This window comes from Rhineura floridana, chromosome 1, assembly GCF_030035675.1.
Source record: "Rhineura floridana isolate rRhiFlo1 chromosome 1, rRhiFlo1.hap2, whole genome shotgun sequence".
In the NCBI taxonomy this organism is placed as follows: Eukaryota; Metazoa; Chordata; class Lepidosauria; order Squamata; family Rhineuridae; genus Rhineura; species Rhineura floridana.
Window position 1 is genome coordinate 183,614,980 of NC_084480.1, and position 13,633 is coordinate 183,628,612.

The 13,633-nt window shown below is 41.3% G+C and overlaps 2 protein-coding genes across 3 annotated transcripts in view; both read right to left on the reverse strand.

Annotated features, from left to right (window-relative positions):
* Positions 1-8,084, reverse strand: part of SLC6A18 (solute carrier family 6 member 18) — a 63,098-nt gene extending 55,014 nt beyond the window's left edge. The window contains 2 exon segments of the mRNA XM_061588650.1: positions 3,567-3,683; positions 8,039-8,084. Of these exon segments, the coding sequence (XP_061444634.1) occupies positions 3,567-3,683; positions 8,039-8,084 (163 nt within the window).
* Positions 8,085-10,321: 2,237 nt separating this feature from the next.
* The window catches only part of LOC133366029 (sodium-dependent neutral amino acid transporter B(0)AT1-like), a 39,541-nt gene continuing 36,229 nt past the window's right edge, over positions 10,322-13,633 (reverse strand). For both annotated transcript variants that reach the window (XM_061588672.1, XM_061588662.1), the window contains exon 12: positions 10,322-12,321. In XM_061588672.1, the coding sequence (XP_061444656.1) occupies positions 12,109-12,321 (213 nt within the window). In that variant the 3' untranslated portion in view covers positions 10,322-12,108. The remainder of the gene's footprint in view (positions 12,322-13,633) is intronic.

Sequence of the window (13,633 nt, forward strand, 5' to 3'; positions counted from 1 at the left end):
ATGTGACACAAGTGCAGAAAGAAGTTTAAAAGCTTGAAACAAAAGTAAAAGATATTGGCACGATAGTGGCAGAGGCTTTAGATACAGGGGAGCACCTGTTGGATTCTGTGAGACATCTGTCTCTCACATGCACTGCATCCCAGGATAAGATGGAAGTGAGGAATACAGGAGACTGGTTAGTACTAGAGACTGGTTAGGAAAGCAGAGTGTGCCGGGGTTAAGTATCGTATTGATCAATATCTGCAGGTCAGGCATTACCCACCTCTGTTTTAGCAGGTTTTTCCATTTTGTTCCATCCTTTCAAAGTGATCTAGGTTCTGAGGCCTCATGTAAAAAGGATGATTTTCACCATATGTTAATATTTTAGTAAGTGCTAGTTTGCCTGAAAAAAAGTGTCTTGCATTCATAGATGGCATATGCATTTGGAAAAGGAAATTGATGATGGATGGTCAGAATGTTTGAAAAGCAATGCCATCGCTAAAGAGAAAGGCTATAAACTAAGCTAAGGAGAAAGGCTATAAATCATTGGTATATCACCGTACTCCAAGTTTGCAGCTCTGGTAAAGGTAAATGCTGGAAGGGAAGTGACTCTACAGGATATGTTGATATGTGGGGGTCATGGACACGCATGCAAAATTGTGGAAGCTTGTGCTAACTAGTCTCTTTAGATTAATAGTCTCTGTATATTAGATGGCCTTGTGTCCTACTTTACAGAGGACAGCCAGTTTGAAAGGCTGCCAGAGAACAGTCTTCTATTTGAAAGTGGCTTCTTTTAAAAGTCTGGTTTAAAGATTAAGAACCATAAGAAGAGAGTGGAGAGGTCCTGGACTCACCTGTCAACAATTAGCAGCTGGACAGCAGGCAAACAGGTCACCTGGTCATAGTCTTCCCAACTATAGTGAGATGTATTTAAATTATAGTAATTATTTTTAAATTTGCATCTATATAAATAGATTAGCATATACAATTTTTATGCAATTCTGTGTCCACTTTCACACTTTTGGGGGGGCAATACATTTGTTCTCTTTTGGCCATATTTAACTGTTCTGTTTCAGACCTGCTATTTTTTACCATCTGATTCAGGTTTTCAGCCTATCACTTATTGGTGCAGCTTCAGGGTTCTTTATGTCAACAAGGTTTTAAAAGTCCTATTTTCATTTGATTAGCCTTAAGCAATGCACTTGGGCGTAATTATTTTCTCTTTAGAATCCTGCCTCATTGATAACACCTAATTATAAATTGGTTCTAGTGCCATTTGATTTCTATAACAGGACTTATTGCAATATCCTTGGTGTACAGACGTATTGCTGGGGTCTCATAGTATATTTTGTTTAAGAAATTATTTTGGGGCTTGTTTCATTATTAGGAGCTTGTTTTTTCTGACTTTTGTTAGACTTTATATTATGTATATTTTACATTTTGTAGTGTACTTCTTACACTGAAATTTTACATCTTAATGGTTTAGGATGGATTCAGGAGAATATATTTCAGTCCACTTTCTTTTGTACTAATAATCCTTTTCCTAATTACGATATTTGTGCATTTACAATGCCTTTGAGGGATGATTTTTCACCTGGAAATGTGATGTGCTCACAATAAACACTAATTTGTAGCACTTGGTTTGTCTTCTCTCTCTCTCTCTCTCTCTCTCTCTCTCTCTCTCTCTCTCTCGCTAGTGATATTTTAGTGATCACCTTACTTTAAATCCTCAGTTGATTCCCCTTAATGGGAGTCAGCCCAAGATTTCCTTCATACCTTAGAAAGAACTAGTTAAATATTCACTAAGAGGCAAAAAAACACCCTGCAGTTTAAGAATGTACCTATAGCCAACAGATATTTCTATCAAACTTTAACAAGCAGGGAAATTGAGCAGCTATAGTGAATGCACCAGGGGAGCAGGAGACCTGACCTCTTCTCTGAGATGTTGTACTGCTCTACACATTTGTCAAAATGCAAACACAATTTGGATTGGTCTTTCACAGTCCAATGCATTTCCTGTGTAGCTTGGAAGAATTTGGTAACATGTGCCTCTGAGCATATGGTGAGTGGTGGCAACACCTGCCATCTCCAAAGATGGAGAATTACATTTTTGTATGTTTGATGGTGTTCTTCTTACTTTGCTTCTTTTTCTGTTACTACTGTTTCTACAGAGAATCTAACCTAGAAAACTATATTTCTCTCATTATTCATCCTAGAAATCTGTGTCAAATTTATTTGTATTAATTTCAAAGCCTTTTTATTGGTCAATGTCATATGATGGAGCAGCCTTTTGTGTTTCAAACTGGAGGTTATGCTGTATTTCTATTTTGAGCGCATTAACAGTTAAATCTAAAACTGCAGTTTGATGTAAAATCAGTGATTACAACATGTTGCTATAAGCAATGATTCTAGCAATGGAAAAAACAATGGATAAAGTATTAAGCAATGGAAAAAACAAACTTGGTGTGCCCAAGATGCATGTTTTCAGCCTGCTATGCTTAAACTAGTCCACTTAAGGAAATGTGAGTATGGTCAGTTAAAAACACAGAGCACACGTAGAATTTTGCTTGAATATGTTTCACCTCCCACTTTTATCTTGTGCAACCTGAAACACTCCTCATGTCCATTGGAAACTATTCTGCAGAATCGTCAGTGCCATTATTCCATAATTGTTTTTGGAGCTTTTTTTAGTGTTGCAAAGTGTTGCTGTACTTCACATATTCACAGAAACAGAAGCAAAAGAAAATGATTCACTATAGGAAACTTCACTTTCTTTTCTGGAGTTGTCCAGGTCATTAATACTATTGCAGATAGTACAGATTCTTTCAAACAATCACCTATGACATGCCACGTTTTTGAAAAAAAACCAAGTAATTTAAATGAAAAGGCAATTCATTGGGCAATTCCTTGATTTTAGTGTGTCTTTTAAAAGTATACTGCTCAGTAGCCTGCTGAGGCTGATGAAGATTTATGGTGGTGCCTGATTGAAGGATATGAAGAAATCTCTGGTGTCTACTGTGCCTTTTCACAAGATACATTAGCACTTTCCTGTTACAGCCTCAGGCAACAATCTGAGGATACTAAACTGCTGAGGCTACAATCCAATACCCACTTACTTAGGAGTAAGCCTCACTGAATGCAGTGTAATTTACATCTGTGTGGAGTTATGTTAGGATTGCACTGTAATTTACTAAAGACAACCTTTCTCCTATAGCAAAGGCTGGTGTATAGAGTTATAGCATGTATTCTTCTAATTAATTGGCTAATCTATATATTGCATTGGGGGGACTGGAAGTGAGCCAATTGCATCATTTTAATCCACTTAATTGAAATGATCAGCTTGGCTTTTATGGTGAGGGGGTCTGAAAGCACACAGAAAGGAGAAGAAGAATGAGTTGGGATATTAACTTAGATCAAGTGTCAAATACCTTAAAAATATGCAACTAATGTGGGAAATGTGTTTTCATGAAATCAATACACAATAATGGAATAATGATACTTCTTTTAGAACATGAGGACCTTGTTTTTAGTCCAGCCTGAACAGACAATCACAAAACTAATGGCCAATAAAAACCTTGATCTCTTACCTCCTCCATAAGTTTGGCACAAGTATGGAAAACGCCACACATTCCCAAAGCCTACAGCAAATCCAATGCTGCTTAAAAGGTATTGAAATTTATTATCCCATGTTGGCCTTTTTTCCTCTTCAACAGCTTCTGTGTATTCTGTTGACACCGTCACAACTTCTGCAGGTTCTGTTGACATCTTCACCTCTTTTTTCTTTCACTACCTCTTTCTCTGAGAATAGCAACAGCTTGACAATTGAACCTCATCACTTGCCAGGTGAATGACAGAAAAACCAGCTGAAGAATTCTAAACATGGAACTTCCCATCTCTGACATCACACCAAAGAATGTATCCACATAAAACAACCTAGCAACGTACATACACCCAAAAAGGACTTACCTTTAGTTTGTTGGCCTCCCACCACAAAACCACAAGACCTACAAGAGAGTTCTTTGCAGATCTTCTAGCCATATATCCAACCCCTCAGTAGAAAGGTGGACCCCATCACCTCAATAAAGGGCAGGGAAAATGCACTTACCTCAGATTTCTGTCCTGAGGTAGGTTCTGAGGTAGGGCAGTTTGTTACTGCTGGGAAGACCTTCCTCTGGTAACCAGGCAGGAAATGGTGCTATAGGGGAGAGACTTCTTCTCCAACCCCAGTCCAAATCTGGACTATGGAAGCAGATCACTTTCCTTCCACTCATTGGAGGAATATCAAAACACCAACCTCCCCAGCAAGAACTCCCACTTATTTATTTTAATTTTATTATTTAAACATCTATCAACTGTACTTTTATAGGAAATATAGCAAGGTGGTGTACACCATAAATACATAATGCAACAATAATAACATTGGTAAAAACATGTTGGTAACATGTCAATAAAAACTTGGTGAAAAAATTCAAAGTCCTGTCTGAACAGTACCATTTTTAAAAGGCATCTAAAAGAAAGCAAAGATGACTCCTCCTGCTGGACTTCTGTCGGCATGGAATTCAACAGGACAGGGCCTACCATGCTAAAGGCTTGGTCCTTGGTAAATTAGCAAGGGATAACAACTATGAGAAACAAAAGGCCCTTTTCTAGAACCATCCAAACAGCAAGAGGCCGAGGAAGGGAACTAAGGGGAGCAACAGAAAGAAGCCACAGCTATTTCTAAATATGTGTTTGTCCTGAACCCAAGCCAATCTGGGCCATGTCCCAAGGGTATCCCTCTCCTTGTCTTCTTTCAAAGGGTGAGGAGACTGCCCCATTGAGGAACTGCCAAGAATTGAAAGTCTAAAGTAAGTCTAAATGTTCCCTTCTCTGGAGCTTCTGAGGTGAGCCAGTCTTTTACTGCTGGGATGTAGAAGAGCCTTTCAACCTCCCCTGAGTGGGAAAGACCTACTCTCATATCTGATTTATCCACTGGAGAACACGTTTTCTGAAAAGGAGTAGACATCAAGCTGGTAGTGTCTTACCAAAATTATGCTTGGACCACTGTGTGGTGGCCTTGCATACTAATTAAGTGGAAGGGCAGGATCTATAAGCAGCCAATATGGCTACCCCTCTTAGGATGTGATGGGCTGTGATGCCTGAAGGAACATCTTTCTCCACTGCCTTGTCTGAGTGAATGGTGCAGTCCCTTAGCCACCTGGCAATGGTAGACTTAGATTTCTGGCTTCTAGAGAGGATGGCCTAAAGATCACAAACGGATATTTTGTGACCTGGGAGTCCGTAGTCCTGGGAATATGTCAAAACATAGAGCAATACACTCTTAATTGCTGGAGTGTGGCACTCCTGATGAGTAGAATTCTGACAAAAGGACAGGAGCACTACTTCCTTGGACCCTTGAAACAGACTGACTTTAATAGGAAAGGGGAATCTGGTCTCAGCACACACACCCTGGTCTCTGGAAAATGCAGAGCTCTTTATTAACCACCAGTGTGTCACTATATGCTGATATGATCCCTACAACAACAACAAAAGGCTGTCATGAAGGCTGTTCTATTCCATACAGCATTTGAATGGCGGCTTACTGAGGGCTGGCAACACCACATTCTGGTTGTATGTAAGGAACATGTGGACTGTATGATGCTTGAGGAGTGGCATTCCTTTTGGAAATCTGGTGAGCTAAGGATGTCAGGAGAGAAACTCCTCCTTTTATGTCCCAGGATGCTAGATATAGCTGCTACCTGCCATTTCAGAGTGTTGGTGCCATCCCGAAGGGATTCTAGAAGACATTGCTAAAAGCAGCATATATGGCATGCTCCCATTTCACCCTCACAACCAAACCAATGGAAATAGATTTAGGTAAATGACTCAGAGCCACCCTCACAACACTACAGTAGGGCCCCTCTCAGAGCTTGGAAAAGTTACTTTTTTGAACAACAACTCCCATCAGCCCAATCCAGTGGCCATGCTGGCTAGGGCTGATGGGAGTTGTAGTTCAAAAAAGTAACTTTTCCAAGCTCTGGCCCCACTCATACGGCAGGTTATGTTCCGGACCCCCGCTGTAAAGTGAAAACTGCCGTAAAGCAGAACTCATTGAATAGAATGGCGTGCGATGCCCGAAAACCACCGTAAAAGCAGAACAAGCGCCGTATGAGTGGGGCTTTAGTCTAATTGTGTCTAATTGAGACCGCTCTATTAGCGAATCGCTGTAAAGCGAATCGCTGTAAAGCGAATCGCTGTAAAGCGGGGTCCTACTGTACACTGACTTTTCCATTCACTTAACCAAACTTGTGATTAACATCATTCTTCTTATATTCTTCCTGTCTGCAGTAAATGTTATGTACTCAGTACATACATGACAGTCAATGAATGTTCCAAACCTCCCAGGATCTTGGTATGGAATGTTAATGACTGTAGACAGGTGTGACACTTGTTTCTTTGTTTCTGCTAAATCTCTGGTATCTGTGGAAACACCAGAATATCTGAGATGATATTGCTTTTAGAATCTGTAAGCATAATTCAGATAGTGCAACAAGATGCAAATGCTGCCCATTGCTTTGAATGGGATGCGCATTCAGACATATATTCCCATTCTTAAACCTCCATCTAGCCCATGCAAGACTTTGCATATCCAGCCCTCAATATCCCCACCCAACAGAAGGTAAATCCAATAGAAGGTGGGCATGGGAGAATTGTCCGCACATATCAACATCTGCTTCAGAATGTGAACCTGTCAGATTATTGTGGCCTCCCTAAATGAAGGTTTTCAGAGTTTGGACTCTTTCTTTCAGCGCACTCTTCTCACCACTCCAAGCAAGATGGTGAATTCCACGTGGTTCTTCTTAATATTTGTATCTCAAGTTGTTTGGTCTCAGCAGCAAAAGAAGCAAAAATCTATTTGCGCCACCATCATGCTATAAAGAACTGCTTTGCAATTTTGGTTTTAATTTCTGCATCCCCTTATTCCTATTCATAGGTTATTTGAGGGAAGGAAGCTCCAAGCATAGAGGCGGCAGCAGCACTGTGCAGCCAGCCCCATTCCAAGTGTTGCACACAATCAGAGTAAGATGGACACAGGCACAGCCGAGCTTGGGGAGCTCATGACTTTTGGGAAATGACTAGTCCTCTCATTTCCAGAATAAGGAAAATGATGCTTTGCGATGCTCAGATGAGAAAGACTAAAAAAAAAAGTTACTGTCTTGGGACTCAGGAAATGTCTGCCTTTCTATTCCCTTATACATAGTTTCTGTTTGTTGGGAAAGTTGTCTTATTTTCAGCTCTGGTTGCCACTTCAGCCACAAAACATGTATAGTGGCCACAGTTACAGTATGTCTCCACCCTCAACTAATAGTTCTCCCTGCAAGTCCCCCCTCCCTCCACATCATTAGTGGAATGGATGCATCATTCCGCTACCTTACGGCATGAGCTTGGAGCAAATAGATTTGTTTGTTTGTTTGAAATCATATAAATTCACTAACAGGTAAAAAACTTTCTGGTTTAAGAACATACCTATAGCCAACAGATATTTCTATCAAACTTTAACAAGCAGGGAAATCGGGCAGCTATAGTGAATGCACCAGGGGAGAAGGAGACCTGAAGTCCTCTCTGAGATATTGTACTGCCCTACAAATTTGTCAAAATACAAACACAATTTGGGTTAGTCTTTCGCAATCCAATCCACTTCGCGTGTAGCTTGGAAGAAATTGGTAACATGTGCCTCTGAGCTTATGGGAAAGGAGAGGGGAGAAGGGGATTGGAAAAGGAAGGGGGAGGGGTAAGGAAGGGGGAGGGAAGGGGAAAAGGGAGGTGCTGGGAGGGAGAAAGAGGGGAGGGCAGGTTTGATCATATGCATGCTTGTTGAGTTCAATGGGATTTATTTCTGTACAATCGTACTTGGGATAGGTAAAACTGACCATGGGGGAGGAGGAGGGGAGGGGAAGGAGGAGGGGATTGGCAGGGGGTGGGAAGGGAAAGGAGGAGGGGATTGGCAGGGGGTGGGAAGGGACAAGAGGGAGGGGTAGGAGAAAGGAGGAGGGGAGGGCAGGTTTGATCATTTGCATGCTTTTTGTGTTCAGTGGTATTTACTCCTGTGCAATTATGCTTAGCATAGGTGCAACTGACCTGGGGGAGGGGCAGGGAGGGGAGGAGGAGATTGGATGGGTGGGCACTGGGCAGAGGGAAAGCCCCTTTCCTTTCCAAAAGGAAAACATTGTGAACTGTATAATTTTGTCAGGGTTTCCCCACCTTTTTATTCTATAGCAGGCATATGTAGTCTCCCACCCAAATTTAAACCAAAGCTGTCACTGGCCACAGACCTTTATTTCACTTTAAACAGTCATGGCTTCTCCCAAAGAATCCTGGAAAGTGTAGTTAGTGAAGGATGTTGAGAGTTGCTAGGAGACACTGTTTCCCTCACAGAGCTTCAATCAGAGTGGGTGACTGTTAAACCACTCTGGCCACTGGAGCTCTGTCAGGGGAATAGGAGTCTCCCCAAAGCACCCTTCACAAACTACATTTCCCAGGATTCTTTTGGAGAAGCCATGACTTTCTAAAGTGAAATGAAGGTCTGGTGTGGGTGAAGCCCCCTGATTAGGCAAGCCCAGCAGCTGTGAGTCTGGCTTTTAGAAACCTGACCGTTGGTTCTTACTGAGCATGCCCAGCCTTATCACTGAATTCAATTCTAAATTTCTTAAAATTAATTAAAAATCAGCCAGGTATTTTTTTAACTTTTAAACTGCAGAGGATGGAGGTCAGAGTATGGGGCAAGATCAGTAATAGGATTACAGGTACTCTGTGAACATGGCTGATTTTTAATTAATTTCAACAGATTATGAGAACTCTGACAGAAAAAAGTCCCAAAGGAGTGTTTTTCCCCTCTTTTCTTACTCTTTGAACTCTCGATTCTCTCTGACTGTTTTGTGCATAGGTTTTGTTTTGAAATGAGCATATGGGAAGCATCAGAATGGCATGGGGAATATTTTCAATTTAACACTGCGGAATGCAAAAAATCCATGCTGACTATAATATACAGCCACTTTTGTAGCTGTATAATACATAAGACCATTAGGATATTTTGTTCTGTTGGACCCACCTCTTTTGCTGAATTTATATGGTTATGTTTATGCTGTTTTATTTGTATTGATACTCTTATGTATTTTATCTGGATATTATTTTGTTGTAACCTATCCTGAGACCTTATGGTCTCTCTTAAATAAAATAAAAATTCCAAGGGATAGAAGTCTAAATCAGGTTATGACAATTGGTTCTTGAAAACACCTATAAACAAGTTATAATAAATGAAGCTAGCTTATAGAGAGTGTTGCTTATGTTTCTTCTCTTCTCACACTCGGTTCATAAAGAGATGCCCTTCTCCACCTGGCCTTGTAGTGAGAGATACAACACCTAGAAGCCTACGGGAAGACGGAGATTGCACCTTACAAAAATTAGTAAATATTTCCAGTATCAGCATTTCTTTCTGTACAATTAGATACAGCACATTGGAGCCCTGTTATTTTGAGTGCTGCTCTGTGAGGAGCTTATGAAGCTGCTGTCAGAGAGAGCCGTGGGGTCCATCTAGCCCAGCACTGTCTTCTCTAGCAAGCAGTGGCTCTCCAGAATCTCAGGCAGAGGGTTTTCCCCCATTACTTGCCAACTGATATTTTTATTTGGAGATGCTGAACCCTGAATCTGAAACTTTCTGCATGCTAAGCATGTGCTCCACCACATGTGCTCTTTTGTGTAGTCACTCCCTCTCCTCATGACAAATTGAGTTACTCATACAATTTTTATTTTTGGCACTCAGTTCAACATATTTGTTTTTGTCTCATAGCCTATGTGAGTTTTGCCCCTTCTCATAAAAGTGAGTTGGTGAATGACTGAGAAACAGAGCCACTGCAGTTGCTCCCTGGAAGCCATGGTTTGAAAAGCAAGGGCTAGCCCCTAGGGCACACACTCGCAAAACTCGCCCTTCCCTTGCCTTGTTGGGACTAACCATGCCTTTAAAGATGTTTTGGACTACAACACCTATTATCTCTAATTGTTCCCCATGCTGTCTGGGACAGAGCTTGGAAGATTACTTTTAAAAAGTAATAAATTACAGTTACATGGCCCAAAAAAGTAGTAATTACCGTTACAATTGCAATTGCTCTGAAAGTAACTGATTACTTTACTTTTCCTCCAAAGTAATCACTACAATTACATTTCAGTTACTTTTTAAAAAACCCTACAAGGTGCTGGCCTTGGCTGCTGCACATCTAAGTAGCCTAAAACAACAGTAAAAATAAACACACTCATACAGAGGTAGTAGAATAATTATTTTTATTCATAAGATAGCAATGGTGGTCTCTCCACTGGTAAGGGTGGTGGGGAGGGAGGCTGAGGCCACTACTCAGATCTTTGCACGCCAAACCAAGTGCAATCCCCCCCCACTCAGCCAGCCAGTATAATCTCTCTCACTTAACCACCTCCCAGGCCCTGCCCTGCCACCAACTAAGGGACACTCACTCAAGCAAACATTTTCCCCTGAGATGCAAAAAAGTTAAAATACTGCAAATGCAGCACAGTAGCCAGAGAGGGTGGTGGAGGCCACTTTGTGTGCCAAGTGCAAACACAGTACTCACACTCTCACACACTCTCACACACTCTCTCACACTCTCACTCACTCTCTCTCACTCTCTCTCACTCTCTCTCACTCTCTCTCACTCTCTCTCACTCTCTCTCACTCTCTCTCACTCTCTCTCACTCTCTCTCACTCTCTCTCTCACTCTCTCTCTCACTCTCTCTCTCACTCTCTCTCTCACTCTCTCTCTCACTCTCTCTCTCACTCTCTCTCTCACTCTCTCTCTCACTCTCTCTCTCACTCTCTCTCTCACTCTCTCTCTCACTCTCTCTCTCACTCTCTCTCTCACACTCACACACTCACACTTCACCTCCACAGTTCTTTATCTCCATTCTGCTGCTGCCTCCTCCTCCTCCTTTATCCATGTTCTTGACCTCCGGATCCTTTTTCCCTCCACTCCATTCTTCACCACCACTATCCATTTTGTAAAATAATTGTTTTCTCCACTCCACCCGGTCTCACTCTCCGCCTCCTCCTGCATCGCCTCCTACTCATCCACAGAGCATGAGGAAAGAGCAATACTGCACAGAAGCCCAATTTGAGACACATGATTTTCATCCACAAATCAGAGGGGCAGAAGACTTCCCCTGCCCCCCCTCAAGTAATGCCCAAAAGTAATTCTGGAAACGTTACAATTACTCCACAAAAGTAGTAAAATTACTTCTAGTTCTATTACAATCAAAATGTAAAGGAATTACCCACTCGTTACTCAAAAAAGTAATGAATTACAAGTAATTCGTTACTTGTAACTAGTTACTTCCAAGCTCTGGCCTGGGACTGATGGTAATCCAAAACACGTGGAGGGAACCAGGTTGGCGAAGGCTAGTTTCAGGAGTTACATGCATACCAATGTTAACCATGGTTAATGTTTACAACATCCCTACCAACCATAGTTTGCAAATCCACTTAAACCATGGTTGCAAATCGTCATTTTAGGACAACCATTAGCATTGATAAGGAAGAGAATGTGAAGTGTACTCCTCATTTGCAAAAAGCTAGCATTTTAACATCTGCATTGCTCCACTAAGTCTGTTAGTCTGCTCCTCCATCCTTTTTATTCAGAAGGAATTGTTCCTTCAGCTGCTTCTATATAAGCAGTGATTTCTTTTGTAGTTCAACTAAAATGGGCAGAATGGCTTGCTAGCAATTTTGAGGCAAAAAGGAAATTACTGAAATATTCACAGGGTGTTTTTTTTTAAATCACAACTGTGTGCACATCCCACTCAAATACCATTTGTTTAATAATACATATTTGTATTATTACCTTTGTGCAACATGGTGGCACACATAGGGGAAGAAAGAGAGCATCACAGGTGCATGTTTGGTAAAAAAAAAAGGCATCAGCATTAACCGTCTGTTAAACCAGCACAACTGGTAAAGACAGTCATTCAAGGTATATTTGTCCCATTTAGGCTCTGGGACCCTTTTTAACAGCTCCAGTAGTCCGATCTCAGGATAGGGGGACAGCAGTGTTTAAAAGTCTTTCTGTAACACTTCAGGAGAGAGAGAGTGAGTTACACCTTATTCTTCAGTTCTCCATTTATTGATGCCTCTGATATGGCATTGACCAGATCTTGCCGTCCAGGATCTTGCCTCCTCACAAAACATTGGATGCCTTTGTAGATAGCAAATCCAGGGATCACTATGCTTGGCACTCCCGCAAGGATTACAATGATAGCATAAATCCAGTTAGGATATAGTTTCGGATTTGATTTGGGGAATAGTTCCTGCGGAAAGAAAGATATATTTCAGGCACTTGCAAGGGTGTGGTACATATAAGATGGAAACCTAAAGACATCCATATATTATGGTATATATTTTATACTAATAGAGCATTGCAGGGAGTCTAGACATGGTGCTACCTAAGGCAAAGAACTAGACGGAATGTCTCCCTTTCCACATACAGAGAAGTTACGATGGGAAAGTTTTAAATATGCTGTAATAGTTTCCACGATGGGAAAATAAATACAGAAAAACGGACATTCTCAGTAGGGCCACAATCACACCTTACATTTATTCCACTTTAAACAGTCATGGCTTCCCCCAAAGAATCCTGGGAAGTATAGTTTGTGAAGGATGCTGAGAGTTGTTAGGAGGCCCCTATTTCCCTCACAGTGCTACAGTTCCCAGAGTTAATCCCTCTTCCTGGGGATCTGTGGGAATTATAGCTCTGCAAAGGGAATAGGTGGGCTCCTGATAACTCTCAGTACCAATCATAAACTACACTTTCAATGATTCTTTGAGGGAAATCATGACTATTTAAAGTGGAATAATAGAAAAAATGTATGGTGTGAATGCAGTCGGTCAATTTTTTTATGTGCAAAGAGTAGGATCAAGAGAATGTTTGAAACCCAAAGCAGGAATTCCCAGAGACAATGCATTTGCCCCACAGGAAGCCACTGGCACAGGGAAACCACTTGTAGGGTGCAGATGTGCACACATCTGTGCCACTTCAACATAAAGTCAAACGTGGTAGATGACACAGCAAAAGCATAAGCAGGCACCATATTTAAGTCCAGCCTCGACAGGGACACAAAATGATCCCCAAATAACCTAGAGCAGGGGCTGGGAACCTATGGATGATGCTGGACTGCGACTGCCACCATCCCTGACCATTGGCCATGCTGGGAGGGGCAATTTTTACTAGCCTGCCTACTCATCATTAAATACCAGTAAATGCATTAAAATTTAAAAAACTGCTGCTTGTGATGCATGTCCTACTGTAGCAGAATTACAAACAAAGAACGAAGATTCAGAGAGCCAGACGTCACAGTGTGTAGGGAGAATTTGTTAAGAAGTTTTTCGAAAAGACTGGTGGTTTGTAAGAATCCTAAGAATTATTGTGTAATGTGCCCTTATGTTCTACTGTTTCTATTCAATTTCAATAAAATTTCATACCTCTAGTCTGTGTGTCAGAGGCTTCCAATCTGAATTTGTGTTCTTGGTACATTGATTAAATTGTATGTGCCCAATTGTTTCCACTGGGTGTTGAAAAGCTTGGACCGAGTGTCTGTTTGGACACACAACTCTTACTCACAA